This window comes from Gymnodraco acuticeps, unplaced genomic scaffold (assembly GCF_902827175.1).
Source record: "Gymnodraco acuticeps unplaced genomic scaffold, fGymAcu1.1, whole genome shotgun sequence".
NCBI lineage: Eukaryota > Metazoa > Chordata > Actinopteri > Perciformes > Bathydraconidae > Gymnodraco > Gymnodraco acuticeps.
In genome coordinates, this window is record NW_022992265.1 from 2,695,643 (window position 1) to 2,717,140 (window position 21,498).

At 41.6% G+C, this 21,498-nt stretch overlaps 1 protein-coding gene across 1 annotated transcript; it reads right to left on the minus strand.

The window, feature by feature from the left end:
* Window positions 1-436: 436 nt before the first annotated feature.
* On the minus strand, window positions 437-20,724 carry LOC117540457 (serine/threonine-protein kinase DCLK1-like). Its single transcript, XM_034207156.1, has 16 exons — window positions 20,524-20,724; window positions 19,790-20,162; window positions 19,256-19,602; window positions 12,063-12,162; window positions 11,314-11,430; window positions 11,120-11,214; window positions 9,137-9,224; window positions 8,881-9,050; window positions 5,484-5,603; window positions 5,075-5,221; window positions 4,590-4,723; window positions 4,376-4,453; window positions 4,137-4,230; window positions 3,927-4,007; window positions 3,692-3,805; window positions 437-2,513 (listed from the first exon to the last, which is right to left on the minus strand). The coding sequence occupies exons 2-16, from the start codon at window positions 20,148-20,150 to the stop codon at window positions 2,307-2,309; spliced, it is 2,253 nt and encodes a 750-aa protein (XP_034063047.1). The 5' UTR covers window positions 20,151-20,162; window positions 20,524-20,724; the 3' UTR covers window positions 437-2,306.
* Between the last annotated feature and the right edge of the window lie 774 nt (window positions 20,725-21,498).

The following is a 21,498-nucleotide window of genomic DNA, read 5'->3' on the forward strand; positions in this document are numbered from 1 at the left end:
CCCACCATTCATATATTTTTATTTTATTTGCCAATTATTTTAGTTTTGGAAAAGGGTAGGATATAATTTGATGCTTATGAAATCCTAAAAAAAAATTGATAATTGTAAAATTCAGCTGCTTTTATTATTTTTTAAACTGAATAAATAAACCGGTGTCAATCGTTTTTCTTGTTGAGCTTTTACTCGTGCAATTGTGTAGCCTGCCCCCAAAACATGAATACATGTGTTAATAAAACACTGTGATTAAGAATGTATAACTATTGCTATATTATAAGCTATAAATATTGCAATGGTGGAATCCAGAGATATGGCTCTGGTGGAATCTAACGCCAATATGATAAGCATGATGATGCTGCCCCCTGCTGGCTGAATGTGTTGCTGCAGGTTTGGTGGGTTCACTCCTGGTCTTGCAAAAACTTGACAGCTGACTCACAAATTGTCTTTTTTCTCTTTAGGGGTCTTCAGATACAATTGTTGGACCTATGTTTTTTATTTTTTAACCATAAAAGTATTTTTCTTACCAATTAAAAAATCAAATGTACTCTGTTTTGTATTCATTTAGATTTTTTATGACATCAGTACATTAATGAAATATGGATACATATAATACAGAACGTGCATTCCCCGTCTGCTTATAACTAATACTGACATTCCCAGTGGTCTTATCATTGTCATGGTGTATAATAACAGTATATATTAATGTTTTTCAGATTTTTAAAAGCCTTGAAAGCATATACAATCCCAAAATGTCACTGTTCCAACTTGCTTTCCTTGTGCTTTTTGGTTCACCCCCTTTGAGTCAAAAACGTAAAAGCCCTTTTACAACTAAGTCCGTGGTGTGACATTACATTCCAGTTAAAATATGTATATACAAGTTTGAACTTAGCTGTGGTATGACTATATAATGGAACTGCATTCACCAAGACGTCACGTACAATGACAACAAGAATGGTTTCCTCTCTGACAGGCGTATATCAAACAGTAGAAGACCAGAACAGCTGATTAAGGATGCATATTAGCACACATGCAGGTTACAGTCTCTGATAAAAGGAACAGGACATTCACATCCATGAATATTTGGTCTTCAGGTGAACCAATGTATGGAGTTGTCAGAGAACATTACAGTACATACAATCTAGTAGCCAGTCTTCTCAGTCATGTTATTCGATCATGTTATCGAAAGGACCATCACATATTCAAATAATGGATTTTACTGGAAGCACTTTTGTTTGCCAACATTTTACCCCAAAAAAAGGTGCCAATTGCCCCCATCTTATAGAGAAGTGTGTCAGTTGGTTGCTAATAATACCAGCAACAGATCCATTCTCACTTATTCCAGCATTTTGTGGGACACATTTGTTACTGCACTCATTGAGCAACGCACCTAATTGCACTTAAATCCATATGTGCCAAGGCAAGGCTTTAAACATGCACTTACTACCAACTACACATCACTGACATTCATCTGCACCACCACTGAATTACAACCACTCTCACAGACGTGTAACATATATGTTTCAATAATCATCCTGAAGCGCCCAGGTGAGCTGGACCATCAACAGTCAAACATGAGTGCCCTCAATTCTCTTAAAGAGTCATGCTACTGGGTGGCAGGAGAACATCTGTCCTACACAAAACAAATGTTCAATACAGATAATGCTTAATGATAATGCTATAGCAGCAGGTTTTTTAAGTTCTTTAAGTCCTCTTAAACTTTGTGTATTCAGGTACTTCAGTAGAGTGTAATCAAGATGTTACACAGTACACCTGGAAGGTGACTTTTACAGTCAATGTCAAATTTAGAGGGTTATTTTATAACAAGTATTTGTGTTCAAACCATGATAAGTAAAATGTACTGTCACAAAATAATGTAATTCCTTTATTAAAAAGCTAATGTTTTGCATTTACAACTCCCATTAAAGCCAAGTGCTTTATGCATCAGGATGTCTTTCCTGCAGTACAGATTATAAACCACTAGAGGGCTCTAGAGTACTGCAATGAACCACTGTATGCTGGGCAAAAATAAGGTTTTAGCAGTTTGGATAACTTTTTGAGGGGGGGGGTGGGGGGGGGGGGGGGGGTGTACTGTATATAATATCGTTGCATGCTCTTAAGGCATATTCTTTGATCCAGAGATACATTTGTCCCTTACTCAGATCAATCTATTTATTTTATGAAGAAACATTAAATGGGTACAGTCAGTAATGCAGTGTGTAAATGTCCAACTTATAAGAGTAAAGTTTTGCTCTACACCGCCTCACATTTCTCCATGTGAAGGTGGACAGTGCTTTGGCCCCGGGAGGCTGTTAGAACGGAGAGATGGGGGAACGGACCGTGCCAGCTGAACCCGGGGAATAGTCCTCAGACTCAGGGGTCAGCTCGGCGGCAGAGAGGCCATGGTTGGCACTGCGTGAGGCACCGGCCCCCGTACTGCGTGGGAGGTGGGGAGAAAGCTTCACATCTGGGTTGCGTCTTCGTCGGAAAACTTGCTTCTCCTTATCAAGTGGCGTGGTCTGAGAGAGGGTGACACAGCAGCTGTTAAGATCTCTACAAGACCACGGTGATGAGGAGTGGCATCCAATCAACCACCACTGAGACACTTGGCAAATGTTAAATGAGCCAATGTTTTCATGCAGTTGTATCTAAAAAGCTGCATTTACTTCACTTGTTACAGTTAAACTTCTTGTGACAGAAAGTTTAACTTCATCTAGTCTGTTACAGCAGTAAGAATGAACAACTAAATAAGGTAAACTGCATGACCAGGCGAGAGGAAACAGCTGCAGCACTGGTGAGATGAAGGAGTGTGATGGACTTTAGGAGGTGAACAAGAGGCAAGGTGAGGCGGGGAAATATCTACATTAAGGGGAAATGGGTCAAATGAAATACTGGGAATTGAAGACTGCCAGCACTTTTATCATGAAAGCATTTCATATTTGCACTATGCTTTGTCATACCTTATCCAATATACTCCTGGATGCTGGTAGTGGTCCAAAGACCCTGACCTCTGGATGGTCAAGTCCTGGTTCAGCTGAGCAGAGAGAGACGAGCGCAACTCAGAGGAACACCTTGAACTCAAAGCATCTCTGACCTGGGTAGCATTAAGGTGCACAACTCTAAACTTTAGTCATTTTTCTTTCTTTTCCAACACAGCTGTTAACTGAGTGTCAGTGCCAACTGACAGGGAGGAGTGCAACTGATGCCCATTATGATTGGCAAGTATTACCAAGGTAAGCAAATTGACTTCATTTCTGCCCATTGTAAAAATCCAGCTGAGCTTTAAAACTATTTAAGAAATCTTATCTACCGAAAAAGGTGCTGACAGTCAATCTAAAGGAGGAGGATGAAAGGCCAGAGCACACACAGCAAGGCCTGCGAGCGTGAGGTGGATGGATGGACTGATGGATACACAGAATATAGCCAAGAAGTCACTCAATAAAAATACAAAGATGAGTAATGGATTAATTTGCTGTTTTGCGAAGACAGACACTGTCAGGTACAACTAAATAACAACCGAATTGTAATGACAGCATACAGATAAATATTAAAAGCATTTGCAAATGTGATTTTTACATTTTGAACAAGATCCAAAGAATCTTCGCTACAACACAACAACAAAAAAGAAAAGAGAAAATGTCTACTCATGCAGAGCTGCATGCCGGGTCCAAGTGTAGGGTTTCAGATCAGTGCTTACTGCAATGACGGACACTCCTGCTGCGGTGCTGCTGAGCTTGGGCCCTGTGTTGAAGTGTTTCTTGATCTTGCCAGCCACAGGCAGCTGGTGCTCATTCTCTGACACACCATCATCCTGGACAATTCAAAGAACAAAGTTTCAGAAAGTCCACCTGCTGCCCCATACTGGCCTCTTTCTGATCAATGCCCGTTCTACACAGGTGATTCTGGTTACATTTTTTAAAAGCTGAACTTACATTAACCCAGCGGTGATCGAGCACCTGTGCAGCTGTGCATCTCTGATCCACGTCTACCTGCAGCATCCAAGTGATCAGAGCCTAAATACAGACAGAATACATTATTATACTGGATACTCAATGCTATGAGACAACAGTACTCAAAGATGCTGGTGTTTCACATGGAGCATAACGATAGCGGATGAGGAGAACACTTCCACACACACACACCTTGGCATTGTCAGACACATTGTCCCAGTATGGTGCAGGGAAATCCAGCTGGTCCTTCAAAAGCTGTTCAAGCAGAGCCTCCTGATCTTCACCACTGTATGTAAATAAAACAACATGTATCCTATAAAGCTCAAACTAAGTTCCATATAATAGCCTAGAATGTGATTGATATATTTTATTCATGTCATTTATTTGAATCAGGTTAACATCAAAATAAACGTCCTGAAAGGAACACATACCCACGGAAAGGTGGAAAGCCACACAGAAGTATGTAAGTGATGACACCAGCTGCCCAGATGTCCACCTTGAGGCCATACCTGTAATTGAAGAAACATAAACCAGGTATCAAAGACTAAGTACTTCTGCAAGTAGCAATAGTCCACAACTGTACTGGTCATTTTACATGAAAAGGACATGCCTTGCCTGTTATGTTTCAGAAAATGACTGACTCACCCGGTCTCAGCGACTATCTCCGGTGCCACATAGGTCGGGGTGCCACACACTGTAAAGAGGGGCCCGTTGACGATGGTAGCCAAGCCAAAATCACCCAGCTTCAGAGACTTACTTCCATCCTGGTGTTCAAATACCTGTTGAAAACACACAATAAGAAGCCACAAGAAAAAAAGGTCACAAACTAATTAATTGCTGTGATAAATATTAGATATTAGGAGCTCAAGTGAGATGCACCTCTTGTTTGAGTTTCACTTTTTGTTTAGCTTCTGGAGTTTTCGTACACATTTCATAATGTTATTAATTTGTCCTATATATTTTACATGTGTTCATGTAAGCTCTAAGTGCAAGCTTGTATAAACAAACAAACAAAAAGTTGCTTGAAAAAGGAATGAGGAACAATTCATATGGAAGATGGATCCATTAGGTCTGAAAATGGGAAGCTTTTCAATGTAGCGTCAGTGCAACATCTAAAGAGTCATACTCACCAACAGGTTTTCTGGTTTTATGTCTCTGTGGACAATTTTGAGGCTGTGGAGGTACTTGATGCCGCTTGCCAGATTGAACAGCAAACTGCTGGCGTCTCGCTCTGTGTATTTGTTTGAGGAGGTGATAGCATCAAAAAGATCCCCGCCCTGTGAAAGAGTATTTAAGTGAAACAGTGCCAATTGTAGTTTCCAACTATGTTAAGGGCAGATGCAGCTTTAGCCATTAACAGGAAGCCATTTCTATAGACTAACATGAACATACAAAAAGTAATGTTACCAAACAGATCACAAAAACTCAAACTAAATGTTGATAACAAACATATACAGTAGATAACAAAAAATCACAATTGGCCCTACAATGTTGCTTCTTTGCTGGAAATGTTTGTAAGAACTACCAAATGTGTAGTACCTTAACCAACTCCATTACGAGATAGAGTTCACTACAGGTGTCCATTTCCTCAATAAGGAGAACTATGTTGGGATGTTTCACACGCCGAAGGATTGACACTTCGCTCTGGATCATGTGTTCCTGGGTAACAAAGAACATTTATAAACACTGCACAGTAAACACATTTTTATAAACATGCACATCTGTGGAATGTTAGATTGTGGGGCATCCTTTCAGTCATTTCAGATCACAAAATGAGGGACAAAACAATTTAGAAACATATTCAAAATGTGGAATGTCTATTTAATAAGGGTTCATCTAGAGGTGTTTTTAAAACTGAATAGTTCTAAAAATATTTGTTGTCGTCCAAGAGGAGACAGCACCATCTGCTGACTCATGAAGACAATAACAAAATTGAATAAGCATCCAAAACAGAATTCCATTAACAAGCTATGCTGCTTAGCTAAACTTTATGCGGGTTGGATCATTTAACTGTTGCGGGCTGCGCCTGGGCAACAGCGCTGCTGATAGGATCCGGCGTGTAGTGGTGGACAACTTGCTACAAAACTGTGACATTCTATGATTGCAAGAAACTTTTTTACCAAAGCAGGATTTGGGAAAGTTGAACTCTCTTAATGACAATTTTCACGGGGCTGGTGAGTCCACTACGGACCTATCTCTGGGAATAGTAAGAGGAAGGATAGCAGGGGGCGTGGCTATCCTGTGGCACAAAAAGCTGGACGCTGTCATTAATGTCATCAGGCTTGAAGTTGACTGGTGTATTGCTGTACAGATCAAAATGAATAACAAGGAGTTTAGCATTCTCAATGTATATACACCATATGAGTCACATCATAATGAAGATGAATACCTGAACAGACTTGCTTTTATACATTCTTTTATTGTTGATAATCATTCCACCAGTGTTTATGTAGTGGGTGATATGAATGCTGACATATCAGACAAAAGGTCCTTGTTTGTTAAGCATATGCTACAGTTCTGTGATGATAACAATCTTATTTTATCAAGCCAAATACTTCTGCCTACAGATAGCTATTCATATATAAGCGAGGCCTGGCATACAACTTCATGGCTTGACCATTGCATAAGCACTGCTAATGCCCATGACATTTTAAGATCAATTGAGATTGTGTATGAGGCATCAATGTCAGATCACATTCCTTTTGTAATGTCACTAGATTATGATAGTCTCCCTGAGATGTCTCAGGAGGTTAAAAATGCCTGTACCACTAAAGTGGATTGGTCCAAGCTCACAAATGAGGATAGGCTATTACTATCTACTATGGGAGAACTGATGTCCTATTGAGTGATGTATATCTACCCAAAGTAGCAACTTTGTGTACCGATGTGGGTTGTAATGAAAGCTCTCACCGTGAAGACCTCTGTAACATGTATGATTGTATTGTGGGAGCTGTATGTGAGGCCAGTAGACCGTGCTGTACCTACTCTAGGAAGAGACACAACGTCAAGCCAGGGTGGAATAAACATGTGGCTGATCAATATGCTGAAGCTAAGAATGATTTGGGGGCCTGGGTCCGGGCAGGAAGGCCCAGAGAGGGGCCTGTCCTGGATCTCAAAAAGCTTACAAATGCTCGATATAAATATGCAGTTTGTTATGTCAACAAACATACAGAAACATTGAGAGCGGACTCTATGGCTGAAAAGCTCCTTCATAATGATGTTACTGGATTCTGGAAGGAGGTGAGAGCTCTGAACAGAGCCAGTACGTCGTTACTGTGTACCATAGAGGGAGTATCTGGAGCCGATAACATAGCTGAGTTGTGGAGGCAACATTACTCTACTACACTTAATTGTATTAAAAGTGCTATACCCTATAAGGTTGGTAATGTTGTGAAGAGTGACACAGTGGGAATTACAGCTAAAGAGGTTTATCAAGCAATTGCACAGCTAGCTGATAATAAAGCATGCGGCTCTGACCGAATCACTGCAGAGCACCTTAAACTGGCAAGCCCGAAGGTTGCAGTTCTTCTTGCCATTTGTTTTACCGGCCTCATGACTCATGGTATGTTGCCAGACTCCATGTTGACTGTTACTTTGGTGCCTGTCATTAAGGACAAAGCGGGCAAGGTAGGGAGCTTGGATAACTATAGACCAATTGCTCTAGCCAGTGTGTTATCCAAAGTCCTGGAAAGAATTTTGTTGGATAGATTTTGTTCTTATTTATGTACCTCAGATAACCAGTTTGGCTTCAAGGCTAAGCATGGTACTGAGATATGCATCTATGCTTTGAAGGAAATGGTAGAAACATATAGGAGACAGAATTCCACTGTTCTGATTGGTTTCATTGATGCCTCTAAGGCTTTTGACCGAGTTAACCATCATAAACTGTTTTTAAAATTGAGACAAAGGGGTGTGCCCAACAGTATTATTAGGATCCTGGCTTATTGGTATGCCAACCAGAGCATGCGGATCAAATGGGGGAATGCAGTCTCGGCGCCATTTGGTGTTGGTAATGGAGTCCGCCAGGGGGGGCTCCTCTCACCATGCCTTTTTAATATCTATATGAATGATCTATCAGATGATTTAAGTGTCTGTAAAACAGGGTGTGTGATTGGTCATGTGATTGTAAACCATCTTATGTATGCCGATGATCTGGCTATTGTTTCTCCTAGCAGTGCTGGTTTTCAACAGTTGCTAAATGTGTTTTCTGATTATGGAGTCAAATTTGATGTTAAATACAATGCTAAGAAGAGCGCTGTAATGATCTGCAGAGCAAAAGGGGATAAGAACCTTGGTTTGGTCTGTGAGGACAGGTGCTCTCTGTTTGCTGTAACACTAAGTACCTGGGACACATCATCACAGATGAAATGGCTGATGATGACATGTATAGACAGCGGCGTGTCTTATATACACAAGCTAACATGTTGGCTAGAACATTCTCTTGGTGTTCAGATAAGGTTAAGGTGAACCTCTTTAGAGCTTATTGCACTCCTCTCTATACTGCCCCCTTGTGGGTATAAGAAGGCGAGCTTCCAGAAGCTCCAGGTTGCTTATAATGACTGTCTGCGTATACTGCTTAGAAAACCAAGGTGGTGCAGTGCAAGTGAAATGTTCTGTAACGCACGAGTCAACACGTTCCATGCTCTTTTGAGAAATCTGATGTACAAATTCATCTGTCGATTGAATGTTTCTCATAACGCTGTCATTATGCTGCTGTCAAATCCGTGTCTCAGTGCTGTACGATACCAGTCACCTCTGTGGAAACATTGGTATAACTGCCTTTTTTTATTTATATTTGAGTGTTGTATGTCTTTTAATAATGGACCAAGAGTCTCTTCAAATAAAAGCTGATGATGATGATGATGTTCACAGAAAAAAAAGACCCTTTTGATTTAGGTCAAACTTGGAGGTGTGATAATGAAAAAGGCAGGCTAACCTTTCCTCTGCATTTGTCTTTGCTGATGATCTTCAGAGCATACTCCCTTCCGGTGGATCTCTCCACACACTCTCGGACCACGGCAAAGTTTCCGTCCCCTAAAGTCCTCCCCACTTTGTACCTCTCTGAGATGGACGCAGGGACAGAGAGGCACTCATCCACTAGCTCAGCTGAGGAGGAAAAAAGGTATGAAAAATAGCCCAGTCAATACTTACAAAGTCTTTTAACAATATGTTATTATCAGTCAGAGTCCTACCTTCACTGCTGGGCCCATCTCCTTCATCCATTGAACTGCAAACCTTGGTAGAAGCTAAAGAGAGTGAAGAGCCACTGTGATGAGATCCCTGGAAAAGAAAGAGACAGCCATGTAAATGAGAATCAAAGACACACTGATGCAAGTGTCTTACAGACTTAAGAGAAGGCACAGCTTTTAAAGATGTGATGACAGCCAGTTTACACAAAGCATATGTGTACTAGTAGGTGTGGTGAAACATTATACCAACGTTCCCACCTGCATAAAGACTGGCATGTGGTTCCAAAACGGATTGAAATGAATATCCTTTGCCGCAGCCACGATACCCAGACAGCCTTATGATTCATTAATGATGGTATCCCTGATAAATGGATTTCTCTCCTCAGTTGACTGTGCTGTGCAGTCTCAAAACGTGTTTGTTCTCCCCAGATCTATGATAATCACAGTGAAGATGTGCTGCTGCAATTTGGATTAAATTGTATTCAAAAGGCGGCTGTGGCTCAGTGAATAGTGTTCTGGACTTCGAATCAGGAGGTAGCAAGTTCGAGTCCCACTGCAGTCAGCATGTCGTTGTGTCCCTGATGCCCCGGCCACACGAGGACGAAAACGGTCGTTTGCGTTACTGTTTAGTGTCATATAGACCGTTCGGCCACACGAGGACGACCGAATACGGCACTAAACGACTGAGGAAACGATAACGGGTCCCAAGGTGGATAGAACGGCATACGCAACACTCTGGGGGGTCCAACGGCTCCGTGTGTACGCCCTATACGATCATTTTCTGATCATGATGAGGCAATAGCCCCGCCTCTCCCCACCTCTGCTGCTCACCCCCGCGTCAAAGTAAACTGCACACTGAATTCAGATTATTTATCTTTCTCTCGATATGGACATAAACGCGAGTGAAGTCTAATCTGACAGGACGGAGACACCTCTCAAACTACCTAAACTAGTTATAAATATGTTTATTTTTACTGTCAGCCGGGTCACTCATTACTGGATCAACTGCTGCATGAGACAGACACTGACGCTGTCCGAAGAGAGGGAGGAAAAAGAGAGGCTCCGTGTATTTTATTATTATATTATATAGATTCGTTATTCATTTGTTTTAAAGCTCAATAAAGAACAAAGAAGACCTTTGTCCAGCACTTTTATAATTTTGTCGGAAGATTTAAACTTTAATACACGTTGACTGGCGAAAAACTCTGCCCGGTTCCCTCGGCCCCCACCTCGGAGAATAAACAGAAGGGCAACCATGACAACCATGCTTCTTCGCTGCTTTTGTGGAGGAAGTTACAGCGCCACGTACAGGCTCCTGCATATGTACTGCAGCTTCTCCAGCGGTTGGAGCTAAACGGAGCGGTCTCGTGTGGGCAGACACTATCCGGATGACTATTGCGTGTGGACGGAAGGTTTTTTGCGATTGCGTTTGCGTTAATCCTATGCGTTTAGCCGTTTTCGTCCTCGTGTGGCCGGGGCATGAGACACTTCACCCCAAATTGCTCCTGTGGAGATTATCCACAGTATTGAATGTTTGTTAGTCGCTTTGGATAAAAGCGTCTAACAAATTACATGTAATGTAAAAAAGGTAGCTCTAAAGCGCCATTATACATGAACAAACACAATGCGTATTAGAGGGACCTCAAGGTTTGGGGGATTCGGGACATGTTGTGCATGAGATGATATTTACATCTGTACCTGTGTACTCAAACCTGAGACACCTGTAACTATATTTTGACAAAACATATAACACTAGCAGTGTTACATATACAAACAGCAAGGAGGATCATGTAAAGCTATTTTGAGGAATATAAACCCATGTATACTGTATATTAGTTTCTGTTTAATTCAGTGTACTGAAATATTATTCATTGATGAAGACAATTGTTGTACTCCTTTACCAAAGATGATCTGATAAAACATGTGACATAATATGAAATAAATCTTTAGGACATTAACTTATTTAAATGAAAATGTATGTGTTACCCGTCGTCTTCGAAGGCTAGCTGGACTTGTTGGAGACGGGCTAGGAGACTTCCCAGATCGAGGGGTGGACAGCTGACTGCCTGCCGTGCCATTTGCTGATTATAATTGGAAACAAACGATTAGTATAGTAATGAAATACAGCAGAGTAAACCGAAATATACTTTAAGAACACTCTGATAGACAGACACACTCACCTGAACCAGGGGATGATGGAGACTTGCTTCTGCGGGTAATCCCACCGATTCTCGGGGAGGAGAGAGCATGTCCGGAGGGAAGCCGGCCGTATGATGCAGACTTTGCGACCAGGCACTCTATAAAAAGGAAAAATATAAAAACTGCTGGAGCGACATGTTCCCCTCGAATCTAATACTAGGCTTTCTTCCAATTTTAAGTCAGCTTGAGTTACTAAACGGGGAAGTTCGAAGTACTAGAAAGAGGAGTACTAAAAGTAGAGCGGCAAATAGTGCGGACAAACAGGTGTGTAGGTACTATACAACATTATTAATAAGGACAGCTTTCACAAACAAAGCATGAGTGATGACATCCTCTCTATTCTGACCTGCACGTTCATCAATCACAGACACTGTACCACAACTATAAACTTTCAGGATTTCATTTGGTTTCAAAAGGAGTATGGCTTGAAAAAAAAAGAAAAAGAACCTTCACAGTATGTGTAAATTATCCAGCGCCTCCTAAATTATTGACGTTCTTTTCAGTTACAGTAAAGCTTTGTCACCCCCCTAAATGTCACACACACACACAGATAAGTGTAAATAATGTACCAGAGACAAAATGCACAATAAAGATGAATTGTTTGGCACATGTTTTCTTTTAGATATTGCAGTATTTGAATAGAGTGAATTATTTAGCCTAGTAATCATGTAGTGAAAATCTGATAATGTGATAGCCGTGATCAAACCCTCATAAATTAAAGGACACTTACCACCCTCTTGCAAGTTGAAGTCATCCTGATAGCGGAACTTCTCAGGGCCACAGGCAAAAAATATATCATCGTCCCCAAAAAAGTCCTGAAGGCAGGAAACCTGGTGAAGATGGAGATTCATTCTCTTAGTAACAGAAAAGACTCAAGTTTGACATGTAATGTGTACTTTCCGGTGACACTGCACTGTATTAACTCCAGAGACAGAACTGTTTTCCTGATTTACCCGACACAGAGTAAGTGATTGGAATGAACTGCTCTTACTGTGTGAAGACAATGACCATCCGACACAGAAACCACCCCAAGAGGGATCCAACAGTGTCCACCATATAAACACAGGAATTCCGGACTATTCATCATAAAATCAATCAAAGTAAGCTGATTGTTCCTCAAATCAAGCATGTTCTTCATTAGATCCCTAGAGACCCGAATCTGTTAAGGTGGCCTAAATAACATAATCCACAAAATAACCAAAAACTTCTTAAAAGGTCATGGCCATTTCTACTGATCATATTTCCATTGTTGAGGTCTACTAGAATAGATTTATATTGTGCAATGTTCCAAACTCACATTGGTTTCTCAAACAGCATCTCTGTATAGTATGTGTATTCACTATGTCCTAAACGGCTTGTTGGAGCTCCTGCCCCCCCCCCTCCCTATTAGCCCACTGTGCTCTGATTGGTCAGCTCGCCCACTCTGTACTGATGAGTCCACTACCGTTACAGCGGATCAGTTTGTTTTTGTTAGCAACCAGGAAATGACACCAGTAATGACAAACGGATGAGAATGCTGCGTGGGGTCTGGGTGCCGTGTTGGCGGGACGTTGCGGGGCTCGCTGCTGCGAGGAACGGACAGTGTGAGCTGGGTTCATTTCCTGCTTGCTGTGTGGGGTCTGCGAGACAGCGAGACACCGCAAATGGACGTGGGAAGGGGGGGGGGGGGGTGTGCTGAGGGGGCTGCAGCACCCCCATCTGTGAGGCTCCACTAGCACCCCCACCCCAGCGCGTCACAGTTTCGCCGCTGAGAGAGTGTGTGTGTGAGGAACTCCACGGATTGGGCCCATTTGGGTATGGTCACTGTACCCAGGAAGAAAAATAAAAATCTCCCGAGGCGTTCTGGGGCAGCATAGATAGGCCTTTTCTTTGTTAGAGTTGCTAACACAGTTGCTCGACGCTTGTGAACTGTCAACAGGAGGGCGGGGGGAGCCTCGCTGCGGGGAAGCAGTGTGTGGACCTGTCAGCGCAACTTACATGATGCCGAATTTAACAAACAAATGTAATAAATATAATAGTATAATTGGTTTAAATGGCATAATAATAAGGACAATCGTCCCTTCTGTGATTCTCCAGAACACACAGATGGCCAGTCCGCCCCTTTGTAGCATATTATTTCGATGAGAGATGAGCAGATTGCCCCTGGGCTTTCAACTAAAGACACAGCCACGCAAAAACTGCGGCATTTGTACAGCTCCTTATGGGTACTGCAATTTGTGAAGTGCTTTCCTCTGTGGTGAAACTATCAGCACTGCACCACGGAGGAAAGCGGCAGAAAGTCACCTGGAGATAAAGAGAGTGGGGCTGCGCTGCGTGCATGGCTTCCTTCTGCAGGTAACGGGGAGACGCGCTCTGGTGGCGGTCTCGTTCAGGATCCGAAAATAACATTTAAATATTTTGCACTTATTCCTAGTGTGCCACTGGTTACGGTGCCGCGTGCCAGGGGTTGCCGACCCCTGGCATAGCCTATCCTCTGATCTCAATCATAGAGAGATATAAGATATGCAATCGTTTTCATTTCCCTACAAAGAGAATTGTAGATGACCATGTCTACATTTGCTGCTCTCATTAAGACAGAAGCCCATCACAGTAAATGCAGTGTCATAAATAAATGAAGATGCTGATGGAGTCCTGATCTCTCCTCCAAAGCGTTATTGATGTGCGATGCTACAGCATTATGCCAGAAAATGTTTTCATTTCCTCTACAGAGGGGGTGGAACATGTATCATCAAAAATGTGATCGCATATAGATGTTATTTATTAAGTGGAGATTTATCTTTATTATAACGCTAAACATCTAGTTGAATCAACACATTTGCAATTGCTAACACCTAATAGGTGAATACATTATCATCATTAAAAAAACATGGAGGTCAGCAGGAGTCTGATAAGATGACTTAAGTGCTTAGACAGAGCAGAGAACCACAGACAAGAGAGCCACCACAGTTCGTCAACCCGACTACCCTCTAACCGTTTATTAAACATCCTTAGTTATGATGATAGTGGAAATATTCAGGTTTTTCATTGTAAGATCTCAGAAGAAATGTTGCCTTTAAAGTGGTTAACAATAAAGAGAGTACATTTCCATGCTAATCATTTCATGTCATGATTGATGTGTTTTAACCAAACTGTTAAGCCAAAGGAAAATGACTACAGTTGTGGACTTTATTATTTGTATCAGTATGGTAGTAGTAGTATTATTGGAATTAGCATATGCAGCTTTGATATTTGTATCAGAAATATGGACACGCTGGATTATCCACTACGCAAAAGGAAGGACTATTTTCTGCTGGTTACTGATAAAACAATCAAACATTGACACCATCAAGCCATAACCACTGCTAAACATTGCTTAGAAAGGGGCCCACTCTGACAGCCCACCACCCCGCCCCCCAGTGTGAGATCCCAAAGGGGAGGAGAGCTGCACAGCTGTTGCCAAGGAGACCAGACAGAATCACAGCTGAGACAATGAGAGGGACACGGCTGCTTTTAAATTCCCTGTCAGTTCCTATGTGGGGCACTAGACAGCACAAACTGCAGACTATAGAAATGCTAGGCAACTTTCACAGTGATCATATGGGCTGAAATCTGGCTTTACGTCTTTGGGGATTGACTCCTGTTATAACTCCTAATTACTCTCCTTAGACAGTCTAGTAAGAAGACAGAGACTCCTTCCATTGATACACATTATAATTACATATTGTTTGCATAAAACGTGTTATGGAATGGCATAACTAGGGCAATCATGACTCTGTTGCTTTATATTGACTTTTTATGTCTGCTGGGTGACACAGCAGCTCCATCAGGCCTACCATCCCCCCAACACACACACATGCATGCATGCAGCCTCATTGCAGTCTGGGAGCATCCTGTGCAAATATTGATTTGCAGGGTTGTATCTGTGCACTGCTCTCAAAGAAAAAACACATGGGGAGGTATGCATGCTTTAGAAGTGAATACATCTGTGGTAAGGACAATAGAAGACGCAGCAAATGGGTAATATAACATCCCTCTGCCAGCAGACAGGTGGAGCTCTCCAGGGTGCTGAATCTCCCCTTTGAAGTGCAAGACTAAACACAGCAGTGTCCCACAACATGTGAGGGGGAAACATGTCTCTCCTTCATATGCAATTTGCAAATGATTTGAGTTCATTTGCATGAGCTGCCCTAATGTACAGTGGGAGAGCATGCAATATGTTTTTTAGGAAATACAAATGTTCAGTAGAAAGAGAAACATATATAAAACTGCATATACAGTACACTGACATGAATCAAACATGACTTAAATGAGGTCTGCTCCAGAATGGGGGGATTAACTGCAGATGCTACAAAAGGCAGATAAGAGTAATAGCTGCCTTAAGAAGTGCAAGTCAGCATTATTAAGGCATCCATAAGGACACACTGCGAGCTCAGAATAAAACACATAACGAGCAGTAATACTATCGCACACATTTTCAGCATTAATAATGCAGATCCTAGATTTCATAAGAACATATCTCAGTACTCATTTTAATTGCTGTAATGTTTCCGAGTGTTACAATTAAAAAGCAACATCAACTTCCACTTTAGCTCAAGCATAATAGTAGCCTCCAAGAACAAGGGGAGGATAAAATGTTCTTCTTTACACAAAATGTAACAGAACGCTGCTGGGCATGTTCATGTTTCGGTGTGTAACAGCCAAGTCACAGGAGTAGCTGTGAGGAAAGCCAGGCAGCCTTTTTATCTCCTCCATCCCTCTTTCTGCCCTTTAGTTACACAGAGTTCTACAAATAGGGTTTGAGAATGTTTTCTGTCAACAGCAACAAAGTAACACTTAAATAATTACCAAAAATAGCATCGTTTTTACATTAAAAAACAAGTGTTATACACAATTCACATTTGCACAAGAAGTTAGTTAATTGATGTCTTTCGGGATTGTTGTAGGCACATACAGTCCAAACCAGGAAAGGGCAGTAAAGGTTAACTGAAAGTCAGCAATGTGCACAACACGATACTGTGCAGAACCACATTATTTATACCAGGGGTTGGAATGTCATGGTTTAAATCTGCTCAGACATACTAATGCAGATATGACCTGCTCTATTCCAAACACAACAGCAGGACCATGGCATGTTTTCATATCCAGAACTGTTCCTCTATTATGTTTTGTTTCTCCATACCTTATACATTTGTACTACTCTGGGATAATGTTTTTTAACATATCAAACAACTGAGGTTTATTCAATTCTGCCATTAGCAAGACCTTGGCTGTATCCATTTGGCCAAGGATCAGAGTCATCAAACTGAGCCACCTGCTAAACAGATCCAGTCGTAGAAACAGGACAGTAACTACATGAGAATATCATCAAAATGTGTCATCGTAATACAAATTAATACTATTTCGTTAAACCTGCAGCAAATTAAATGATACAAGAAGTATGCAGCAGAATAATTGTCCTCCCCAGAATGACTGTCTCAGGACCAACAGCACAAGCGGGTCATTTACCAAAGATTAAGCACCCATGAAGACAGGCCTTTGAGTGCCAATGGGTGCTGGTTTGGCCATCTGGAGTCAAAGAAATAGCAACAATAAATAACAGGGAAAGTAGAGCACAGAGGTGCACTCACAAGCATATAAAACAGCTTATTTTGAGAAGAAAATAGAGGACATTGAAACTACTAAACTGTAGGTAATAATACCTGACAAATAGATGGTGAGATACAAATGCAGAATAGAAATAAAGTTAAAATGGCATGTTCTTTGTACATCTAACTTGGATCTATTGCAACTTGGTGTACATGAATGCTTTTCTAAAAAACCTGAATTCCTTAAATAGCTTACAGGATTTATGAACACAGAGTTGTTGGTTGATATGAAGATCCCCAGCTGTTCCCTCGACACACCATTACAGAACGGGGTAGATTATGCCTCAGCCATGTGCTCCATCATGCCGCCATGTGCATGAGGAGGCTGAGAGACCGAGCACTGCATGTATGGCCCTTCTCACACTCTACCTACAGTCCTGACATCACTGCTGCACCGCTCTGCCGCAGAGGCTGTTCCTTAGCAACCAGCTCAGGAAACCAGATCACCATAGGAACCATCAAAGTAAAACAACTTAGTGTAGTGTGTGTTAAGGATAGTCATGTGGAGAGCAGGTGATAAAGTTCTTGTGTTTAGTTAAAGGGTGGATTTATTTGTAGCTACTTTGCTAAGTAAGCTCTACTGTATGTGCAGTTTCCACTTAGTTCTGTTTATATCAACCATAAATATCCACATCCCCTGTAATCTTAAATATCTAGAAGAATATTATTTAATTTGATGTAGCGGTACAATATGGTGAAACGAGGCACTTTCTTAAGTGTGTAATTGTAAATAATTGCAACCGTCTAGAAAGTTCAACTGAATAATGGACATAGTTATTTTTATATAATCCAGGCAGCTTGGTATTTAGGTGAATCTGCTACTAACTCCCTAAGTGAATACCGGAACAATTCAATAGTGTGCTGCTGTTAAGAAGGAATAAAAGCAGAGTCCTAGAAACCCATTTCTCGTAAAACAAATTTAGCAATTATTCCCAGTTGACTTTGACCCTAGTGGGCCGTCTCTCTCTTTCGGTGAGGTAGAAATTCATGAACAGAGGAATAGTTACCTTCCTTCTATAAAACTCAAAGTGGGCTCACTGTGCTAGATAAACTCCAGATCTGACTTAAATGCATTGTGGTGGTGTAATTGTTCTATGTGGGATGCAGTACCACAAAAAGAATGTGGAAAACATTTAAACTAAAAACGAAGAAGAATACCTGTCTCCAGTGGTGTAGTGGTCGTTGGACGCGGGGGATCGCCGTCCCCCCACTTTTTTGAAGCATGATTTTTTTTTAATAATCTAATAAATATAAAATCATTGCCGGTGTTATCAGTTGCAAGTGTTTTGTTGTAATAATGCAACTTGATTTGAAGTGTGTGTGTGTGTGTGTGTGTGTGTGTGTGTGTGTGTGTGTGTGTGTGTGTGTGTGTGTGTGTGTGTGTGTGTGTGTGTGTGTGTGTGTGTGTGTGTGTGTGTGTGTGTGTGTGTGTGTAGGGTGACCAGGTGTCCCGCTTTGTGCGGGACTGCACACACAGCATTTTTATCATTTGTCCCACGTCCCACAAATTGAGACTATGTCCCGCTGCCGCATTTGAGTGACAGTCGCGCAGAAAGGCCGGCTCGGTTCACTGACGGCCGGCACCACCCTTTATTATTATATTTTTTAAACGGCGTCATGTAAGCTAACAGGCGACAGAGGTCCACAGTGTACCCCTACCGTTGACAGTTCACGAACGCGTCCATAGTGTCTCTCTCACCCGTCCACCCAGTAAAAAAAATCCCCACTATACCACTGCCTGTCTCCACAACAAGATCACTCCACTACACACAGCCAAGCTGTGATCAACAGACTGGTTAAGGTTATACCAGTCTCCTTTAACTTCTAGCTGAAAAGAGCATACTTTCTTCACCACATGTGAGCAATTAAATTATCAGAGGGAGGAGAAATGTGTAATGTAATGCACTCTCTTAGGTATAATGTAGAGCACTTAAGGTTGTTCTGGTTGCATTGTTTAATGACTTTCAAAATGCAAACAATTTGTCTAAAAGCTTCAGTTAGAAATAAGCTTACTGTTAAACAAATAGCAAAATGGGCTGTATAACAATTCACATTCTTTCAGTTTATGGAAATGAAGTATCTTTTTCAAAAATTAAGATAAACTATTGTTAAGCTTCACCATCTTTTCCCTCTGAGTAAGGGGAGTTTATTTGATAGTTTTAAACCTGTATTCAATATAAAAGTGGTTGTTGGTACCAAGTTATAAAAAAAACCCAAACAAGTACTCTATTAGAATAGTAGTCTAAAAAGAGCAAGTGAGGTTCACAGAATCCACTACAAATGATAACTTAACACTTACCATTTTGCCGTCAACAGTATATATCCTTTTGACGGATCCAGAGTCCAGCTGGATGGCATCTGTGATGTCAGTCATCACTTGCTCAAAGGAGTGTGCCGTCTTCTTGTTGAGCAGGATGCGTACAGCCTTGCGAGGCTTTACTCCGCTGCGGACGATGGTTACCAGTTTGGGCTTAATGAAGTCCTTGCTCTCCCTGGTTTCTGGGGCTCCAGCCTTCACACTACCAAGAGAAGGAGGATCACGGAGGGACACAGCCGTCCTGGCACCATGTGACCAGTTGGGATTTACATTCTTTGTGTAGTCCAGCATCTTGTAGGGCTCTATGGATGCACAAACATAGCTCTCCCCTAAAGGAAATCAACACAGAGTAGATGGTTTTCTATTTCTCCCACAGACAAAAGTAATGGAACATGAAAGCAAAGCAAATGAAAGATAAAGCAAAGATTACATGATAGTCTAACTGATTTATTTTGCTATATAAAAGAGGAAGTTACACATTTTGGTAAAAGAAACATACATTTAAGAAACACTCACCCTCCGCCAGCTGGTCCATGCTGGTAATCTTTCCCATCCCATCAATAGTATATATGGTTCGAACCCCTTGTGGCAAGTTCACATTATCTGACAGAGCTCTTGTGAGGTCAGCCAGCAGTGCTTCTATAGACCTAAATCTGTCCTGAGAAATGGCATACACAATCCCTTTGAAGTAGCGGTCCCCATTGCGGTAGAAACGGATCTTCTTGGCCTTCTTTTCTGAGGTCAGGGCTTGCAGTGTCCTGGTTCTGTACAGGCTGCAGTGAGCGCTATGAGTGGGACTGGCGAGCCCATTCCCTCTTGAGCCCCTGCGGGTATTTCTCTGAGCCTTGTCCCGCTCATCGAAGTGCTCCAGCTCCATGACTGTACAGTGCTATTACACCATAAATAAAACAGGGAAAATGCTTACTATTTGAAGAAGTACTTTAACTTGACCTCATGAAATACAGGGAGAAATTAGTATCCAATACAAACACTCCTAATACATGACATACAAGCTTTGCTACTGCTCATCGCACACACATTATGAAGTAACATGTCACACCCATTTCATGCTCCATGGTGTGCCTTAAATCAATCTCAACGGCAATTCAAAAACATGCTATTACAGCGGATAGTAGGCTACAACATTAACAGTAAAAGCCTGGCTAGGGTTTTTGGCTTAATATATTGTTAAAACAATAACAGATATATTAACACAACATATCATTTCTTGAATTGGTGCAATCTCTTACCTTTGAGGTTAGGACAGAAGGGAACAAATCGTTTTGCTGTAGGCAGAATTTGTCTCAATGGATCATTTATTCATTTGATGCCTGAGAGGAACCACGCGTCCCTTTGTTGCCCCTGTGATGGTGCTCTGCCTGCCTGCCGTGTGTCTTGGAGGCAGGGCTGCAGCCGGTGTCCTCCACCCTCCCCTCATTGCAGTGATTTACATCGGCCCGCTCGCGTGTCATCAGCATTGCGCGTTCCCGTTTCTATCAGCGCGCACCCGCACAGAAACCTCCATGTGTGATTAATTGTACGATGCGCGTTCATGTTGACCTGCATGCTTAACCTCATTCCTTCGTATTAATAAAACAAATCCACTTATTAACGATCACTAATTAGCCTGCATGTACTAAAAAACAAGTAGCTTTAAACTGCGTTTCGAGTCCTTTCTGATTGTCTGGCAGGTGTTTAGCATCATGCAGAAGGCTAACCTTACTTTAGTGCTAACTAGCACACTTTCTATGGGTTAAAGTGACTAACAAATATAATAAAGCACTGCTCTTACATTAAAAGTTAACTTACCTTTTTCAGTATTATGTAGCGTTAGCTTTACATGCATGTAGTTAGTCTTCAGTGTTTAGCTCAGCCAACATATTTCCTTATCTGTAGCATAAACTGGTAGTATCAAATACTCAAAGCAGATTTGTCCCACGGTTGATTCCAGTGCTAAAACAAAACAGATTCAAAATCCGCAGAAAAAGTGACCGAGCAGGGTAGCGTTTACATGCTGGGGGTTACAGATTGAATACTGCACTACACATGTGTTTTGTGTGACCAACCCACACACAAGTGTAGATGATGGTAATAATTAATTGGGTCAGTCACAACGAGCGCATGGATAAGTGTGATGCGGTTAAAGGACACATGTCACACAGCAGGCTCTTATAAACATCACTTAAGAAGAGCAGAAGTGAAACTAATGGTTTATTGCACGTGTT

Bases quoted from the DNA above. Each gene is read 5' to 3' on its own strand.
- LOC117540457 (XM_034207156.1), bottom strand. From the start codon at position 20,150: ATGGAGCTGGAGCACTTCGATGAGCGGGACAAGGCTCAGAGAAATACC. The intron at 4,008-4,136 runs GTGTGTGTGTGT...GTCTGTATTTAG, and splicing joins ATGTGTCTGACAATGCCAAG to GCTCTGATCACTTGGATGCT. The intron at 2,514-3,691 runs GTAAGCACTGAT...ACCCTCTCTCAG, and splicing joins CAGGAGTGTCCGTCATTGCA to ACCACGCCACTTGATAAGGA.